Source organism: Gastrolobium bilobum, unplaced genomic scaffold, assembly GCF_033153095.1.
Source record: "Gastrolobium bilobum isolate Gb01-03AN ecotype WA unplaced genomic scaffold, APGP_CSIRO_Gbil_v1 utg1374, whole genome shotgun sequence".
Classification (NCBI taxonomy): domain Eukaryota; kingdom Viridiplantae; phylum Streptophyta; class Magnoliopsida; order Fabales; family Fabaceae; genus Gastrolobium; species Gastrolobium bilobum.
Window position 1 is genome coordinate 163,886 of NW_026897474.1, and position 16,144 is coordinate 180,029.

A 16,144-nucleotide genomic window follows, 5' to 3' on the forward strand; every position below is an offset into this window, starting at 1 on the left:
AATGGTTTGTGACACATGCTGGGATGTCAAAAGTCCCTAAGCATTCTTTCAAACCATGCAACCCAAGGTTGCTTTGAATCTAAATACTCTATCATCATTGATAATGTTGTTGAACTTATGATGGACCCTTTTGGGAATTATCTTGTGCAAAAATTGCTGGATGTATGAAGAGAAGATCAAAGACTGTATATTGTGCTAATGTTGATCAAAGAACCAGGGCAGCTAGTCAGAACCTCTTTAAACCTACACAGGAAAGAGCATCATCATGGCCAAAACAAGTTCGTTCATGGTGTGACAATTGTGCTTTCTTCCATTGTCTTTATGATTGTTTTCTTAATTGTATGCTCAAAATGTTGTCGCTAAAGAAAATTTTGATTTTCAGTTTTTATATTTTAGATTAGGAAAATTGATGATTTGAGACTTTGAGTTGAAGGCTTGTTCAGAAGAACCACAAATTGACTTTGTTTTTCTAAGAGATTAAATTGATCTCCATAATATTTATTGAAGACCTAAAAGGTACTTTGCTCCTTATACATTTTTCGATATTTCCAACTGCTCCATGCTCTTTGATAGGGAACTTAGTAAATATTAAAACATTTTATTAAAAAAAAAAACTATAGACGAATATTTTACATTTAATTTCTTTTAACCCATATGACAAAAAATAGAGCCAAAATTCTTAAGTCTATGTTCTGGGTCTTTGCAATTGTTCCCATAATTGTAGGCCAAAAGGTGATGATTAAGTGAAAACTCCAACATGATGACTCCAATGGGACAGGAACGAAGGAGGCTGGCTCTATTAGAATGCATAACTTACGACTTCTGTATCTTGATTTTAAGGAAAAGAAATGAAAGATGCTGAAAAAAAAACAAAGCAGAAAGAATTTTTGCCTTTTTTTCTTCTTTGAAATTAACCAACTAATTTATAGAAAAGCCATTAGACATAAACTTCGCGAAAACACTGAAAGAAGTATATAGCAATCTACCAAATGACTATCCATCTCAACTTCAAGTTGAGAACACAGCTTTATATTTGCAATCACAAAGGTTATTTCCATTTTCCACTTGAATTAAGAAACAAAGATGAAAAAAGAAAAGGGGAAAAAAAAACTATATAAAGTTTTGCAAAATAAGCCATCAACAACTTCCTATAAAATCAAACTGCTCTGTATGTAGGAAAATGATGCTGCTCCCATCAATTTTTTTTATTTGAAAGATGATGAAATCAAACTCATTCTCCTCTGTGGGCATTTTAGATGAGAAGTGGGTCAGGTGACAGGTGACAACCATTAATAATCACCTCCATGCTCTACACAGATGAATCACATAGCTTCAACTGGAAAATAATCAGCTTCCCCAGTCAATAACACATCTGCACCTCATTGAAGACCAGGAAAAACAAATTTTTATCATGGCAGAATGCATAAACTAAAGGTAATGCCACACTTGAGAAGTAACAACAGTCGCAAAATACTAATTTTCCCCTTCAATGTTGTGGTCGATGAGAAACATTGGAAATAACCTAATCGCATTATATCCTACTTTAAATTGGAATTTGACCTCACAATAACCTGCTGAGGGACTTGATAAGTAATTTCAAATTCCTTCTAGTAGCTTCATCACCAGTGAAACCCAAAATATCAGAGCTAACATTCTGCAATAATGCAACAAAAAAGAAATTTATAAAATACCAAAAGTTATTTGTATGAAGTATATTTATAGGCCAGTTTAAAAATAAGGGTCCTACCTCAATGTTCTTCAGGGTAAAAATTAGAGTGTATATGGACCTTTGGATCAGTTCAGTGTTCTCAGGGGTCATAATGGATGAATGTACCCTTCTGCATAAGCATTGAATGATTTCTGTTAGTTGTAATACAACAAGAAAGTTAGACTAACCATTATATTTAAAGAATGTATAGAATGTAAAATTAAAGAGTAAATGGACCTTTTTAATCAGTTCAATTCTCTTATGCATGAACATGAATGATCTCATACTTCAAGAAGTTTAGATCCCCTTTTTTACTTTTAAAATTCTTATGGAACTTCATGATTAAGAAATGGTACTAGAAGAATGACTATATATTTGGAGAACTACCAAACAATATATCCATTTCAAATTCTGATGCAAAAGTCTGAAATAAACCCTGACTTATCCAATTTAATTTTGAAATTAAATGTAAACATGTTATTTCACCATTTATTATTTCCTTGAAGAAAAAGAAGAGAAACAAACGCATCATATTCTCCATACACTATGCTCATCCCTCTCCTTATAACTTCTCTTTTTTTCGAAATATTGTTTCATTTTTTCTCCTTTTGTTTCTTTTACAAACTCACTAATTTGTAAGATAACTTTACATATAATTTCAATTTTTAAAGGATAAAGGTTAAAAATAAGATTTGTTACAAGTTACAACCACATATTGTTGCCACCTTAACCGTCAAGTCTCCTCACTCAGGATCTATCCCAAGATTAAGATGTACAAGCTTAATGGCATCCCCTACAATAACATCATGCTAAGTGGCTATGTATATGCATGCATACCAAATTAGAGATACAAGAGCCAGAGGGGGTTACAAATTAACCTCAAATCCTCAGATGCTTGTGTAAGGCTTTGAGTTAAATTCTCAACTTCCTTCAACAGGCCACTGTCACGGACTTCTGCTAACAATGGTTGAACATCTTCAGCCATGGCTTTGATCTGAGACATCACTACATCAGAGGGAAAATATGGGTATGAAAATGCATGATAGAATAATAAATACCTACCACAAAGACAAGTACATGAATACCATAAATGTTTAGGTGCATATTAAGACAGCAGAGTTTATAGATAATTATATTACCAGTCTGCTCATCAGTTACTAATGGCACCAGATATGAATAACAGAAAGAGTTACAGAAATCACTCACTTCCACAGATTACTAAATCAGTAAACAGCAAATAGATGACTCAGATAACACTTTTATTAATGGAAATTCAAGCTATCTCACCATCGTGAAAATAACTTGTTACAGTACAAACGTTCAAGACAGTAATTGAAATGGACGGAAATTAAGAGACACCTTCTCCCTCAATCAGCTATCCGATTGATAGAAGAACCACTACGACCCCTAATACAGCAACTGGTACTCTCTTCCCAGTGTCCCCAACCCTTTTCCAAATTTCTCCTCCCCTCCTCATTCCTCCCTAACTAACTTATATTCTGAATCCTCTCCTTCACTCTCTTCACCACCAATATTCCCTTCCCCATTCACAGCTTGCCACGTGTCCAAGCTTGTAACTAACTCTGTGTTGCCTTCAGTGTTGCCTTCACCCTTTCCTTTATGGGCCTTTCGTTTGTACACTCTATCATATGGCTGAAGAGGCCCATCAATACCCCCCCCCCCCCTTCAAGACTCACCATGTCCTCAAGGTGAAAAGAGGGCCACTGACTCTGAAAATCTGTCAAGTTTTCCCACGAATTTTCACATTCTGGCAATCCTTCCCATTGTACCAAGATCTCAATCTCTCCATTCATTAACCGACGAGATTGCAGAATGGTTGCGGGCTGGACTTGTAGCTCCAGAGACTCATTTAGGCAGTGAGGTAAATGCAATACCTGTACAGAAGGATGAATCGCCCCCTCTTCAATTGGGACACATGGAAGACAGAATGTATTTTTGAATATGAAGGCAGCTCTAGTCTATAAGCTACTGGTCCCACTTGCTCTGTGATTGCAAAAGGCCCGTAAAAACGCGGGCTTAGTTTTTGGTTGACCCTCCTTGCTAATGATTTTAATTTGTAAGGCTGAATCTTCAAAAAAACCTTATCCCCCACAGAAAATTCTTCCTCTCTTCGTTGCTTATCCGCTTGTATCTTCATTCTGAGTTGAGCTTGCTGCAGCTTCTGTTTTAATTCCTCCAAAATAATGTCGCGAGCAGCCAGCAAAGCATCTACTGCTGCCACATGACTGCTGCCCAACTCAAAAGAAATTATCACAGGTGGATCTCGTTCATATAAAGCACGAAAGGGAGTCATTTGAATAGACCGGTTGTAGGAGGTATTGAACCAGAATTCAGCCCAAGAAAGCCACTTCGCCCAACTCTTAGGGTGGCCATTAGCAAAGCAACGCAGATAAGTCTCTAGTGTACGATTAACCACCTCCGTTTGACCATCCGTTTGTGGGTGATAAGCGGAGCTAAACTTCAGTTTGGTGTCGGATAATTTGAATAACTCCCTCCAAAAATGACTAAGAAAAATACGATCTCGATCTGACACAATAGACTTGGGAATGCCATGCAAGCGGATGACTTCTCTCATGAAGACAGCAGCCACCTTTTGCGCATCATATGGATGTTTGAGGGTCATAAAATGTGCATATTTTGTGAGTCTATCCACTACCACCAAAATGGTATCAACACCTTGCGAATTTGGTAGTCCACTAATGAAATCCATTGAAACCTCCTCCCAAACTTGTTGGGGAATAGATAAGGGTTGTAAAAGACCAGCGGGCTTCAAGCTACTATACTTTTGTTGCTGACATACGTTACAAGCTCGAACCAACTCAGCCACATCTCTACGCATTCCCTTCCAAAAAAAAACTACTGCCACCCTTTTGAACGTCCTCAATTCACCCGAATGCCAACCCCATGGAGATGAGAGAAATTCCTGCAATATGTTAGGAATTTGAGAAGAAGTTCTTGGGAGTACCAGTCTATTTTTATACCATGGGCAGCCCCTGGACACATGATAACCCGGATGCGAGCTGGCATCCAATAATACCTCCATCATGATTTTCTTTGTGACCGGATACTACAGTATCTCTTTAGACAGCCCTTGCAGATCTGGACTAGTGACCATGGTGAGTTGTTTGCAATCCATGACCCGTGACAGTGCATCTGCAGCAGCGTTCTCCACTCCCGGCTTGTATTGTATCTCGAAATCATACCCCATTAATTTTGCAACCCATCTTTGCTGCCCTTCAACCATCAATCTTTGTTCTGTTAAATATTTTAGGCTCCGTTGGTATGTTCTAATCAGGAAATGGCGGCCCAATAAATAATGGCGCCATTTAGTAACCGCAAAAACAATGGCCTTGAGCTCCCTTTCATAGACCGACAGGGACCTATCTGTTTTGGAGAAAGCCTTGCCGAGGAACGCAAGAGGACGCCCCTCTTGCATCAAAACAGCCCCCATACCCATGCTCGAAGCATCTGTTTCTACCACGAATATATCATCAAAGTTTGGGAGTGCCAACGTAGGTAACTTCAGCATCTCTTGCTTTAACATTTCAAACGCACACTGAGCTTCATCACCCGATACGAATTTATCCTTCTTAAGCAGCTGGGTTAATGGTTGAGCAATGTGGCCATACTTCTTGACAAAACGTCTATAATATCCTGTCAACGCCAAAAAACCTCTCAAACTCTTCAAATTGTGGGGAATTGGCCACTGTTGCACTGCTACCAACTTCTGTGGGTCTGCCTTCACTCCCCCTTGAGAAACCAAATGCCCCAAATACTCCAATTCTGTTTTTGCAAAGGTGCATTTTTCTAAATTAGCACAGAAGCAGTTCTGTTTCAGTATTTCTAAAACCACCCTTAGATGCTCCAGATGTTGTTCCACACTCTCACTATACACTAGAATGTCATAAAAAAAAACTAGAACAAATTTCCTCAGATAGGGCTTAAAAACCACATTCATTAATGCTTGGAAGGTAGAAGGGACATTTCTCAACCAAAGGGCAGTACAAGATATTCATAATGCCCCTCGTGGGTACGAAAAGCAGTCTTTTCGATATCTTCGGTCCTCATTCGAAATTGATTATAACCCGATTTGAGGTCAAATTTGGAAAAAATTCCAGCCCCGTTTAATTCATCCAAGAGCTCATCAATTACTGGAAGGGGAAATTTGTCAGGGATGGTTACCTTATTCAAAGCCCTATAGTCGACGCAGAATCGCCAACTCCCATCTTTCTTTTTGACCAGGATCAGTGGGCTCGAGTATGGACTACAACTTGGCCTAATCATCCCTGCTGCCAACATTTCCTTAATGAACTTCTCGATATCCTCCTTTTGATAATAAGGATAACGATACGGCCGTATGTTGGGAATCTCTGCCTCAGGCTTTAGTATTATCTTGTGATCACACTCTCTTGTTGGAGGCAGAATCGAAGGCAACTGGAACACCTCTTCGTATTGATGGATCAGCTCTAAAATCTCAGGAATATCACATAATGGATCCTTTAACTCCATCGAGCAGTACCCCATTCCACATAATATCTTTCAGCACTCTTTCGCCATGAACGAGTCATTCCTTTGTAGGACATCTTACCGCAGGATAACCTTGGATCCCCCTTCAATGTCACTATGGCCCCTTGCCATGGAATGCAAAGTGTTCGCTCCCTGAAATTGGCTTGAATATCTCCCAATCCCTCCAACCACGTGAATCCTAACACCAGATCAACATCCTTGAGCTGGAAGATATATAAATCTTGGGTTATAGATAGAGTGGATAAATCAATCGTGACTCCCTTGCACATCCCCTTTCCCTGTACCTGGTACCCATCTCCTATCTCCACCTTAAAGGAACCAGAGTTCGCCACATGCAGCCCCACACTGTCAACAACGTTCTCACTAATAAAGTTGTGAGATGCTCCCGTATCTATCAAGACCAAGACCTTGTGTCCCTTAATCTGACCCCAAAGCTTCAAGGAATGATTGAAGGTGAGACCCACCACGCTTTGAATGTTGAGTTGGAGGACCTCGTTAGCTTCTCCTTCTTCCTCCCTTGCCTCGGTCTCGTCCTCTGTTGCCTCCTTCGTGCTTTCATCCAAAACCAAGACGAACAATTGCAGGTTAGGGCACACATGACCCGGTCCGAACGGTCCATCATAGCGGAAGCAAAGGTTGCGACGCCGGTGTTCTGCGATCTCTTCAGGCGACAAGCGGCGGAATTGGTTGTCACGACGACCCTATGTTCCTGTGGACAGCGTCACCGTACGCTGCGTCGTCCCATCTTGTTCGTTGACTCCTCTCCCATTTCGATTAGGGTTCCCATTGAGGTTACTAGCAGCAAAGGATTGGGTTTGCTGGTTAGTGAGATTTTGAGTCGTTTGGGCCGAAACATTAGGCCCATTTTCCCCCCATCGTGCTCCTCTGTTAGTAAGGGCCGCCTTTCTCCCAAGCCCATTACCATTAGTTGATCCAAATACATTACGGCCCAAGTTCGCATCAGATCTGCCCATAACTCGATCCCTCTCTTCCACGCGTTGGGCAAGCATCATCATGCTACCCAAGTCCTCCGGCGAATGCAAGCGGAGCTCCGCCCTTATCTCCGGCTTCAACCAGGTCACAAACGCGGCCTGCATCATCTCTTCATCTGCGTGTCTCAATGGCGCAGATAATACTTCAAATTGTTTACGGAATTCCTTCACCGTCCCTGTCTGTTTCAGTTCCATCAATGCTTCATATGGATTTTCAGACGGCGAAGCATGAAAACGTTGTAAAATAGCCGTACGAAATAACATCCAATCGACCAACGGGTTTCGTGGTTCCCACCACTGAAACCAGCTGAGAGCCTCCCCTTCCAAGCAAATCGCCGCTGTTTCCACTTACTCATCTGGTGGGATTCTATTCACTCGAAAGTATCTTTCTGCCCGGAAGATCCACCCGTAAGGGTCTTCGCCAGTGAAATAGGGTACTTCCACTCGACGCATCCTCTCCTCGCTCCTTCCGTTTCGTGTGTTTGTTTCGTTCGTGCTACCATGGCATTCAGTTCCTCCTTCGTTCGATCCACCCTGTTGTCCCGCTCTTACCAAATCTTGGAGCGTCCTCATCATCTCAGCAATATTCAGCTCAATCCGATGAATTCCTTCTTTCGTTCCCCCTACTCTAGTCTCTAACGCCTCCATTCTAGGATCCATGTTTCTTGTGAGCACCATTCAAGTTTCCCAGAAAAGTGCTTTGATACCAATTAATGGCACCAGATATGAATAACAGAAAGAGTTACAGAAATCACTCACTTCCACAGATTACTAAATCAGTAAACAGCAAATAGATGACTTAGATAACACCTTTATTAATGGAAATTCAAGCTATCTCACCATCATGAAAATAACTTGTTACAGTACAAACCATAGTTGTCAATAACAGTTAGCGGCCGGTAGCGGTCGATCCCGAAAATGGTATAGCGGTGTAGCGGGTAGCGGTATTACCGCTACGGTGAAGTATTAATTCCACATAAATTATACTAACAGTCAAGAAACGAGGCAATACCGCTTTTAGTATTAATGCTCAAACATAAGAAGTCACACAAAATCAAACACATAATTCCACAATCAATGTCAAATACAAGGAACATAAAGGAAGGATCCAAAATTAAACACAATTGAACAATAAAATTGTCAAATAGTCAAGTACAAGAAGTGAACTAATAAAGAAAATCATCATCATCTCCGGATTCTCCATCAAATTCCAACGTGGGAGTGGTGTAGCGGGGTAGCGGGTAGAGGTATTGCTGCTACGCTACGCCGCTACCTTCCGCTACGGCCAATGTCGCGTAGCGTCGCGGTTTGTAGCGGCCGACCGCCGCTACCCGCTACGGTAGCGGTTTAGCGGCGCTACGGGCCGCTACTGACAACCTAGGTACAAACGTTCAAGACAGTAATTGAAATGGACGGAAATTAAGAGACACCTTCTCCCTCAATCAGCTATCCGATTGATAGAAGAACCACTACGACCCCTAATACAGCAACTGGTACTCTCTTCCCAGTGCCCCCAACCCTTTTCCAAATTTCTCCTCCCCTCCTCATTCCTCCCTAACTAACTTATATTCTGAATCCTCTCCTTCACTCTCTTCACCACCAATATTCCCTTCCCCATTCACAGCTTGCCACGTGTCCAAGCTTGTAACTAAATTTGTGTTGCCTTCAGTGTTGCCTTCACCCTTTCCTTTATGGGCCTTTCGTTTGTACACTCTATCATATGGCTGAAGAAGCCCATCAGTTACCAACTTTTCCATAATCGTAAAGTAACAAACATTACTATTTGACTGCTAGTGAACCATCAAAATGAGCGTAAACCCATGTAAGTTACCCAGAATTTGGAGGTCAGATGGTTTTATATGGAAGATGTTGTTTGTTGTTCCATACAATAATTTGATGCTGCCAGTATGCTCTAGGAGAATGGCTAGAAAAATAAGACAAGTATGCTTTATGAGATCCATAAAAGCATAAAAGTACAAGAACATGGATTTTAAGTTTCCAGAATGTAAGGACATATCTACGAACATCAAGTTCAATCAGTTAAATTCCTTGATTAACTGCTCAAATTTCTGAAATTGGGCATGTATGTTGAACAATGAACACTTGCATAATAGGTTACAATCAATACAATAAAAACAGATAATAAAACTGAATTCCCAATCAACTCTTTCAAAGAGAGAATTCTAAGGCATGAACTAACAATTTTGTTCTAGTTTAATATATTATAACAAACTCAATATTGGGCAACCATCCATTTATATTGGAAAGAAAATTGCCTGATTCAACAGTCTAGTCAAGAGGATATATTAACATCAAAGAAGCAAACTAGCGTAAGAAAATTACAGCACACCTTTGTAATAAGTGGTTTGGCTTCTTCAATAACAGAAGAAGCTCGTTCAGCCAAAGAATAGGTGTTGGCAATACCAATTTTCTCTACATCTTGCCCAAGGCGGGTAAATATCCCAACCAATGCATCCAAACTTACTCCTTGGTAACCCTTAATCTTTTCTCTATCACAAACAATGAGACCTTCTTTAGGACATTCTTGGTCAAGAGGTCCAGCAAAAGGTGATGGAATTGGATCTCGAGGAGTAATGTCAATTATAGTTTCCATAAGAAGACCTGACTGGTTAACTTCAATCAATGAATTCCGTGGTATGATTGTTTTATCATCTTCAATCTACAAATAAAAGAAAATCAAAGGTTTAAATTAATATAACGTGCAAATTAAAAAAAAAAAATTCAAAGCCAAGCAATATTTTAATACTGGGATGTTAGGGTACAGGAAGGGAAACAAGGTTTCATTGTCCATCACAAGATTATGTTAATGAAAGGCACCTCAACAACTGCTTCAATACTTTTTAAGGAAGGAATAACGCGAATGACATCTCCAACAGTCACCCCTCTGATCCTCACAGGTGTTCCGGTGCATATGCCGCAAGCCTGAGCAAACTCAAACGTTGTTGTGTACTTCCTGAACTTGGATCTTATTTGGAAACCCCTCAACCAGGCCAAACTAAGAGCAAACAGAACTGCACCTGATACTAAAAACAGTCCAACCCCACCTTCCCAGATGCTCCTACCACCAAACCCAAAATCACTTAATGGACGTAGCGCTTGCCTCCAAACACTACGAGGAATGTCCAAAACAACCGCAAGTGGATTCTTTGATGCTGAAGCAGATGCCGGTTCTACGTGCCCTGCATCTGCAGATGTAGCTCTTATTCTATTGATTTTTCTCCGGGGTCTAAATGGAAGGCAGGAAATGCAATTTAAAGAATTTCCATGTAGGGTAATCAAAGATGAAGATAAAGCACTTGGCAATGTGGAGACATGCACTGGAGGGTTCCCTACCATCTTTGACAAAACGTCCTAACTCCCAATTACTACTATCCCCCAAACTTGAGCTGGATATGAATCTACACGAAAGAGACTTGAGCTGCTAAAATCTCCCTACGAATAAAAACACCATATAAATTTTATCAACAATTAATGCATAATTGATGGACAAAAAGAGATGAAAGATACCAATAAACAACAATAACACAACAGCATAATTTCAAAAGTTCTAATCATACAAGGAAAACTCAAATTGATTACAAATAGACCCAATATTGAACGAGGTATGCAAAAAAGATTCCAATACAACACAGCTCCAGAAAATATATTTTAGATGTAGGATTAGAAAAAAAAAAAGACTTACAATTTACCTTCCCAAGATGCCAATAAAGTAGCAGAAATGGAAAAAGGCACCAACATTGAGAAGGGGAAAAAAATTGGGGGTGTTTACAAGCACCGTAATCCCATGCAAAACAAAATTCTGGGTAATATTAAAAACCTCTTAACTATGAGATTTGCCACCTAAAGGTTCCATCTTGTATCTAGTAACAACCATCTAACTACTCTTGAATAAAAATTTCTCACGAAAACTGAAAACCTATGCAAAATTTCATGCTGTGGAATGAGTATTGTTGGGTAGGTAGTGAAGCCACAACTGTCGTTGTTGACACAGTAAGATTGACGGTCAAAAAGTGATCATCAAACAAATATAAGAAATGAAACAACAAAACTAGAGTGTACTGATTCATGCTTTCATTGCCATGCAGTCAAAGGAGAGAGAGAGAGACTGTGAATTACAGGCTACCCTACAGATCCGCATGTAGCACCACACCACGAGCCATGGACGGTGCGTGAGAATACGAGAAGAGGAGAAAGCAAAAGAAGATGAAGGATTTTCCAATTTGGAAGCTGAAACCCAAACACAGCCCAACGCTAACCCAATAATAGGCCCAGCCTTGTGTTCTTAGCTGAATTGTTTTTATCATCGTCTTATATTGTTTTTGTTTTATAAACTATATTTTAACTTTTTTTTCAACTATTCCTAATATGAAGTGCTTACAAATATTTTCTTTTGTGCTTTCCTTTTCAATTTCATCGCCCAAACCATAAATAATTGGTATTATTAACGGGGTAAAGATATTTTTACTACCAAATAATATTACCCATCATATCTTAATCGCTGATTTCCATCAATCAATGGTTATTATTTATTGTGAATTAATAATTAATTAATGAGTTTGATTTGTGGAAATGATGACCGTTGATTGACGAAAATCAAAATTAAGATATGGCAGTAATATTATTTGGTAGTAATAATATCATATCCCTTATTAATGTTATTAAAATTATTAGTTAAGATAATTGTACATATTTTATTTTTGGGTTCATTTTTTCTAAAGTTACTTTAGATAACTTTGTCTAATGTTCACTTAAGCGACATCGTTTTGGGCGAAAATCATGGTGTATTTATAGTTTTAATTTATTTAAGGTTATAATAGTCCTTATCATTCTAATTTTTTAATTTTTAAATTCCAAAATAATCTAAAGTAACATTAAATATTTTTTTCTCTTTATTTTATTCATTTTGTTATCAATTATGGTCCTTGACACCTAATATAAAGTTATACATAATATAATTTTATTTTTAATTTTAATTTATATATTAATGTAGTGGCCTACTCTAGTTATAACAACTCTCAATTGCTTTGAATATGTTATGACTAGAAGTGGCAAAGTGGGCGGCCCGCTCTGCCCCGCCCCACCCCGTCAAAAAATGAGTCAGCCAGTTCTGCTCAGCTTTTGAAAGTGGACTGAAAAATTGAGCCCGCCCCGTCCCGTTTGGCTGGTTGGGCGGGTTGGCCCCTGTTTGGCTGGTTGGGCGGATTGGCCCGCCAGCCCGAGCCTATTTTACACTGGCCCGCCTATGTCCGCTATCAACCCGCCAAAAAATGAGCTCGTCCTGCCCCGCCCCGCCCCGCTTTTGAGATGAGTTGAAAAACTCAATCCGTCCCGTCCGTTTAGCCGATGGAGCGGGTTGGCCCGCTGAGCCGAGCTCGTTTTGCCGCTTATGACAAATTATAGGTAGCTCCGATTATGAAAAAAAAAAAAAAACAATTGCAGGTATCTCCACTTTTACGACCTATGTTAGGGAGTGGTTAAGGGTATTAAATAGTGTCCACGTTAGTTGTAACAGCTGTATTAGGCAGTTAGGCTTAATGTATAAAAAGGATACTCTGACTATAGTAGGTAGCTCTTGGTTAATTTAAAGTTTAACTGACAATTTCTCAGAGGAAGGGGAGTGCCCCTTGTGAAGAGGTTTTCCTCTTGTTTGTTCTTATATAGTTCTTCAATAAAATAGATATCTTCTTTTCGTTCTTTCATCTTTTCTTTAATTTTCTTTTTTCTGTTGTAACTTTTCCTTTGCCAAGAAATCTGGAGCTGTAACAATTGGTCCAACCTGCCGAATCTTTGAAGGGATGAACGCTATGCGAGTTCATCTTGGAGCTCTGAAGAATTCTAAAAATCTTATCAAGAACAGGAGAAATGGGAGACACCAATATACGAAGTCAAGAAGCACAATTTGGACGAAACTCTTGTAGTTTCAAAGCCAGAAATGGGTATGCAGAAAATGGAGATAGAAGAAGGTGGGTTTCACGATTTGTCTAAGGAACCCAAAAAAATTGTTGAGGCCTCTTCGATCATGGGTGACTGTTTTTCAGAATCAGATGGTGAATTGGAGATGAAAAACAAAATAAAGGTGATAGAAAAATTGCAGAAAGAAATACAGTGAAAGTCAGAACATAAAGAGACATCATCTTCTGGAATTAAGAAAAAGCAAGAATACGTTGCAGAGATGGAACAATCGCATGAGCCAAAGGGAGAGGTACTTGCGGTCAAGCATAGAAGTGAAAAGACCCAAATGGGTTCATTCATGGGGAAAGATGTATCCACGGTGTTTTTGAGACCAGCAAACCAAGACGTCGTGGAAGAGAAGCTTGACATGGCAATTATGGAAACGTGAGTGAAGGGAATTTCCCTATATCCACCAAAGTCGCTGGAATTAACCTGAAATGCAGCTGACAGTCAGTCATCCCATATTGACTAGCCATGGGTATGCGTGAAGAATAAATCATGTTACGGAAAAAGGAGGGACAACGTTGTACAAAAGATGGGTCTCAACCCTGGACTAATGGGTCACGCCCAACAAGAGAATTGGAATGAGCTCCAGTGACTCAAAGGGGGTGGTTCATGATAAGTCTCTTAAATGAGACTCAGAGCATATGATTTAATTGGAAATTAAAGAGAAAATATTTATTTTGCTGTTAAAATACCCTAACTTGGTGTGAATTGTCTTTTGTTGGTTAAAAATGCTACTGGGCTGAATATGTTACACTATTAGGCCCAATTGCTGCTGAAGGAAAAGAAATGAAAAGGGGCCGGACTAAAAGACTAAGCCCAAAGGGAAGAGAAGAAAGACACAAAGGAAAAGAAAGAGAGAGAAGACAGACTCAGAAACGCAAGAAAGAAATCGAAGAAGAAAAAAACCCTAGCATCGTGCAACCAAACCCAAGTTCTAGCTGACAAAATCCATATCATCCATCCCCAACCCTTGCCACAAATCGACCCATACGATCAGATCGTCTTCTTCTCACCGTTCATCCGTCCAAATTAACCCACATCCACGGTCCATTAAGAAAAGACAACAAGAAAAGAAAAAAAAAACCTAGCCCTTACTTTTGGTTCAGAAAAAGCCAAACCAAAATTCGTTACTCAGTGGAGGCTGGAGCGATTGTAAGCGCAAGTTTACGTACGAGTTGCAGGAGCAACAATTCCATCCAGGTTGTCTGAGCAAAGGAGGGAGTTGCTGGGGACCACCCTCCTGCAACGCGCGAGAAGCGCGTGACACTTGCTGAGCTGGAGAGGAAAATCGTGCAAAGAAGGAAATGAGCCCTATAAAAAGGGAAAGAGGAGTGAGTCATAGTCGCGGTTCTTCCCTCTCTGGTTCTGATTTACTGTTTTTAGTTTTGTTGTTTTCTGAACAATTTTTATTTTATTTTCTTTTAAGTTCTGTTTTGTAATGAGATTCTGGTTCATCTGATGAACTTGATGCATGTCTTTACAGCACTGAGATTGCCGGTTGTTAGGCCAGTGCTGTAATTTAGTTTCTAGCATTTTTATTTTGTGATTTCTTTAGTTTTCTGTTACTGTTTGTAAGCCTCATCCCTATGGATAGTGGCTGACTTTTTAGAGGTTGGGTTTAGGTGATACCCAAACTTCAGTGCTTGTTAAATGTTTGGTTTTCTGGTTATAATTTTTATATCTCAGGTTTTTAATGCTTTTTCTAATGTTTAAAATTATCTGCATTTTGGCCAAATGTCAGAAGTTTGGTTAGGATTTAGTTGTTGAGAACCAACTAACTCTGGATTCTGCATTAGACACATGGACTTAGATGAGAAATCATTTAAGGGATCTCATTTCAGAAATGAATGAGACCTCATGTAATATTGGACCTGAGTCTCAAGAGTCCTAATCCCACTTGGCATAGAGATATGGAAGTGGGCAACTTTGGGATAAAATAATTTTTAAGAGATTAAAATTAACAATACAGTTCTGTTAACTAAGAATCTTAGGATGAGCTTTTTGTTAATCAAATTATTTTTCTAGCACTGTGGGGAAGGACAGCCAGAACTCAACCCACCTTTTTGAACATCTTTATCAACTCAGATTCCAAATTTCCTTTGTTATTTCATATTTCAATCTCTGTTCTGTTTCAAAAATCTTTTTGTCACATCTGTCATTTAAGTTGCTTCATTCTTACTGCTTATTTTATAACTTAGGAAAGTAATTCAGAAAATTCTAAAGAAAAGTGAACAGTAGTGTTTTAGGCCCATTCTAGATTATTTATACTTTACAATTTTTTTATTTCTTCTATTTTCAAATAGTAATTCAGTTTTAAGCAATTACAAATGTTAGTCACTTCAAAACGCCAACGATCCTTGTGGGAACGATAACTGGGACTTATAACAGCCCTATATTACTTGTTGTCGCGTATACTTGCGCGCATTACTTGCACAACTGTTAGCAAGGCAACAGTTCAGGTCAGGCTTGATAGGTCAAACCTGGTTGTTACAAGGTGAGAAGTTGACGGGCCCAAACAAAAATGCTTTCAGCTTGAAACAATTATTGGGTCGGGCCTCACGAACTAGGCATTTGCCCTCAACCCATCCAGCACCCATAGGGCATAGATGCCCAAAATCAAACAACCATGTGAAGGTACTAGACGCGACTGCAATGTCTGGATTGCGCCCACCAAAACCGCCGGACTTGGTTTCCTGTACATTGTTCAATGGGAGACATGGAGATGGGAGGCAAGCTCAATTACTATAGCATCAACCAACAGTATCGTGAAAGGAAAAGGAAGAGAAGAAGGGTAACATGGGGTTACAAGATTGAGGTTACCTTCTTGATGTAATGGACCAAGTCCAAAAGTTGTGGGCACATTAGGCACACATGATAAGAAAAGATGGTTAAACAATCAAATAAGAGAGGGAGTGAA

The 16,144-nt window shown here is 39.5% G+C and overlaps 1 protein-coding gene across 5 annotated transcripts; it reads right to left on the reverse strand.

Annotated features, from left to right (window-relative positions):
• Positions 1-914: 914 nt before the first annotated feature.
• On the reverse strand, positions 915-11,470 carry LOC133307225 (protein TRIGALACTOSYLDIACYLGLYCEROL 2, chloroplastic-like). 5 transcript variants are annotated; one of them, XM_061507702.1, is made up of 7 exons: positions 11,376-11,470; positions 10,087-10,701; positions 9,599-9,928; positions 2,587-2,702; positions 1,748-1,838; positions 1,572-1,654; positions 915-1,372 (listed from the first exon to the last, which is right to left on the reverse strand). In XM_061507702.1, exons 2-7 carry the CDS (start codon positions 10,603-10,605, stop codon positions 1,348-1,350), a joined length of 1,164 nt encoding a protein of 387 aa, XP_061363686.1. In that variant the 5' UTR covers positions 10,606-10,701; positions 11,376-11,470; the 3' UTR covers positions 915-1,347. The 5 variants fall into 5 exon arrangements, with proteins under 5 accessions (XP_061363686.1, XP_061363685.1, XP_061363688.1 ...); XM_061507701.1 differs by having other exon boundaries at positions 916-1,372; positions 11,386-11,457; XM_061507704.1 differs by having other exon boundaries at positions 916-1,372; positions 1,561-1,654; positions 11,386-11,457.
• Positions 11,471-16,144: the final 4,674 nt, after the last annotated feature.

Coding starts and splice junctions, on each gene's coding strand:
- LOC133307225 (XM_061507702.1), bottom strand. CDS start 10,605: ATGGTAGGGAACCCTCCAGTGCATGTCTCCACATTGCCAAGTGCTTTA. Junction 9,929..10,086: donor GTATTGAAGCAGTTGTTGAG/GTGCCTTTCATT, acceptor TTTTATTTGTAG/ATTGAAGATGATAAAACAAT. Junction 1,373..1,571: donor CTTATCAAGTCCCTCAGCAG/GTTATTGTGAGG, acceptor AATGAGGTGCAG/ATGTGTTATTGACTGGGGAA.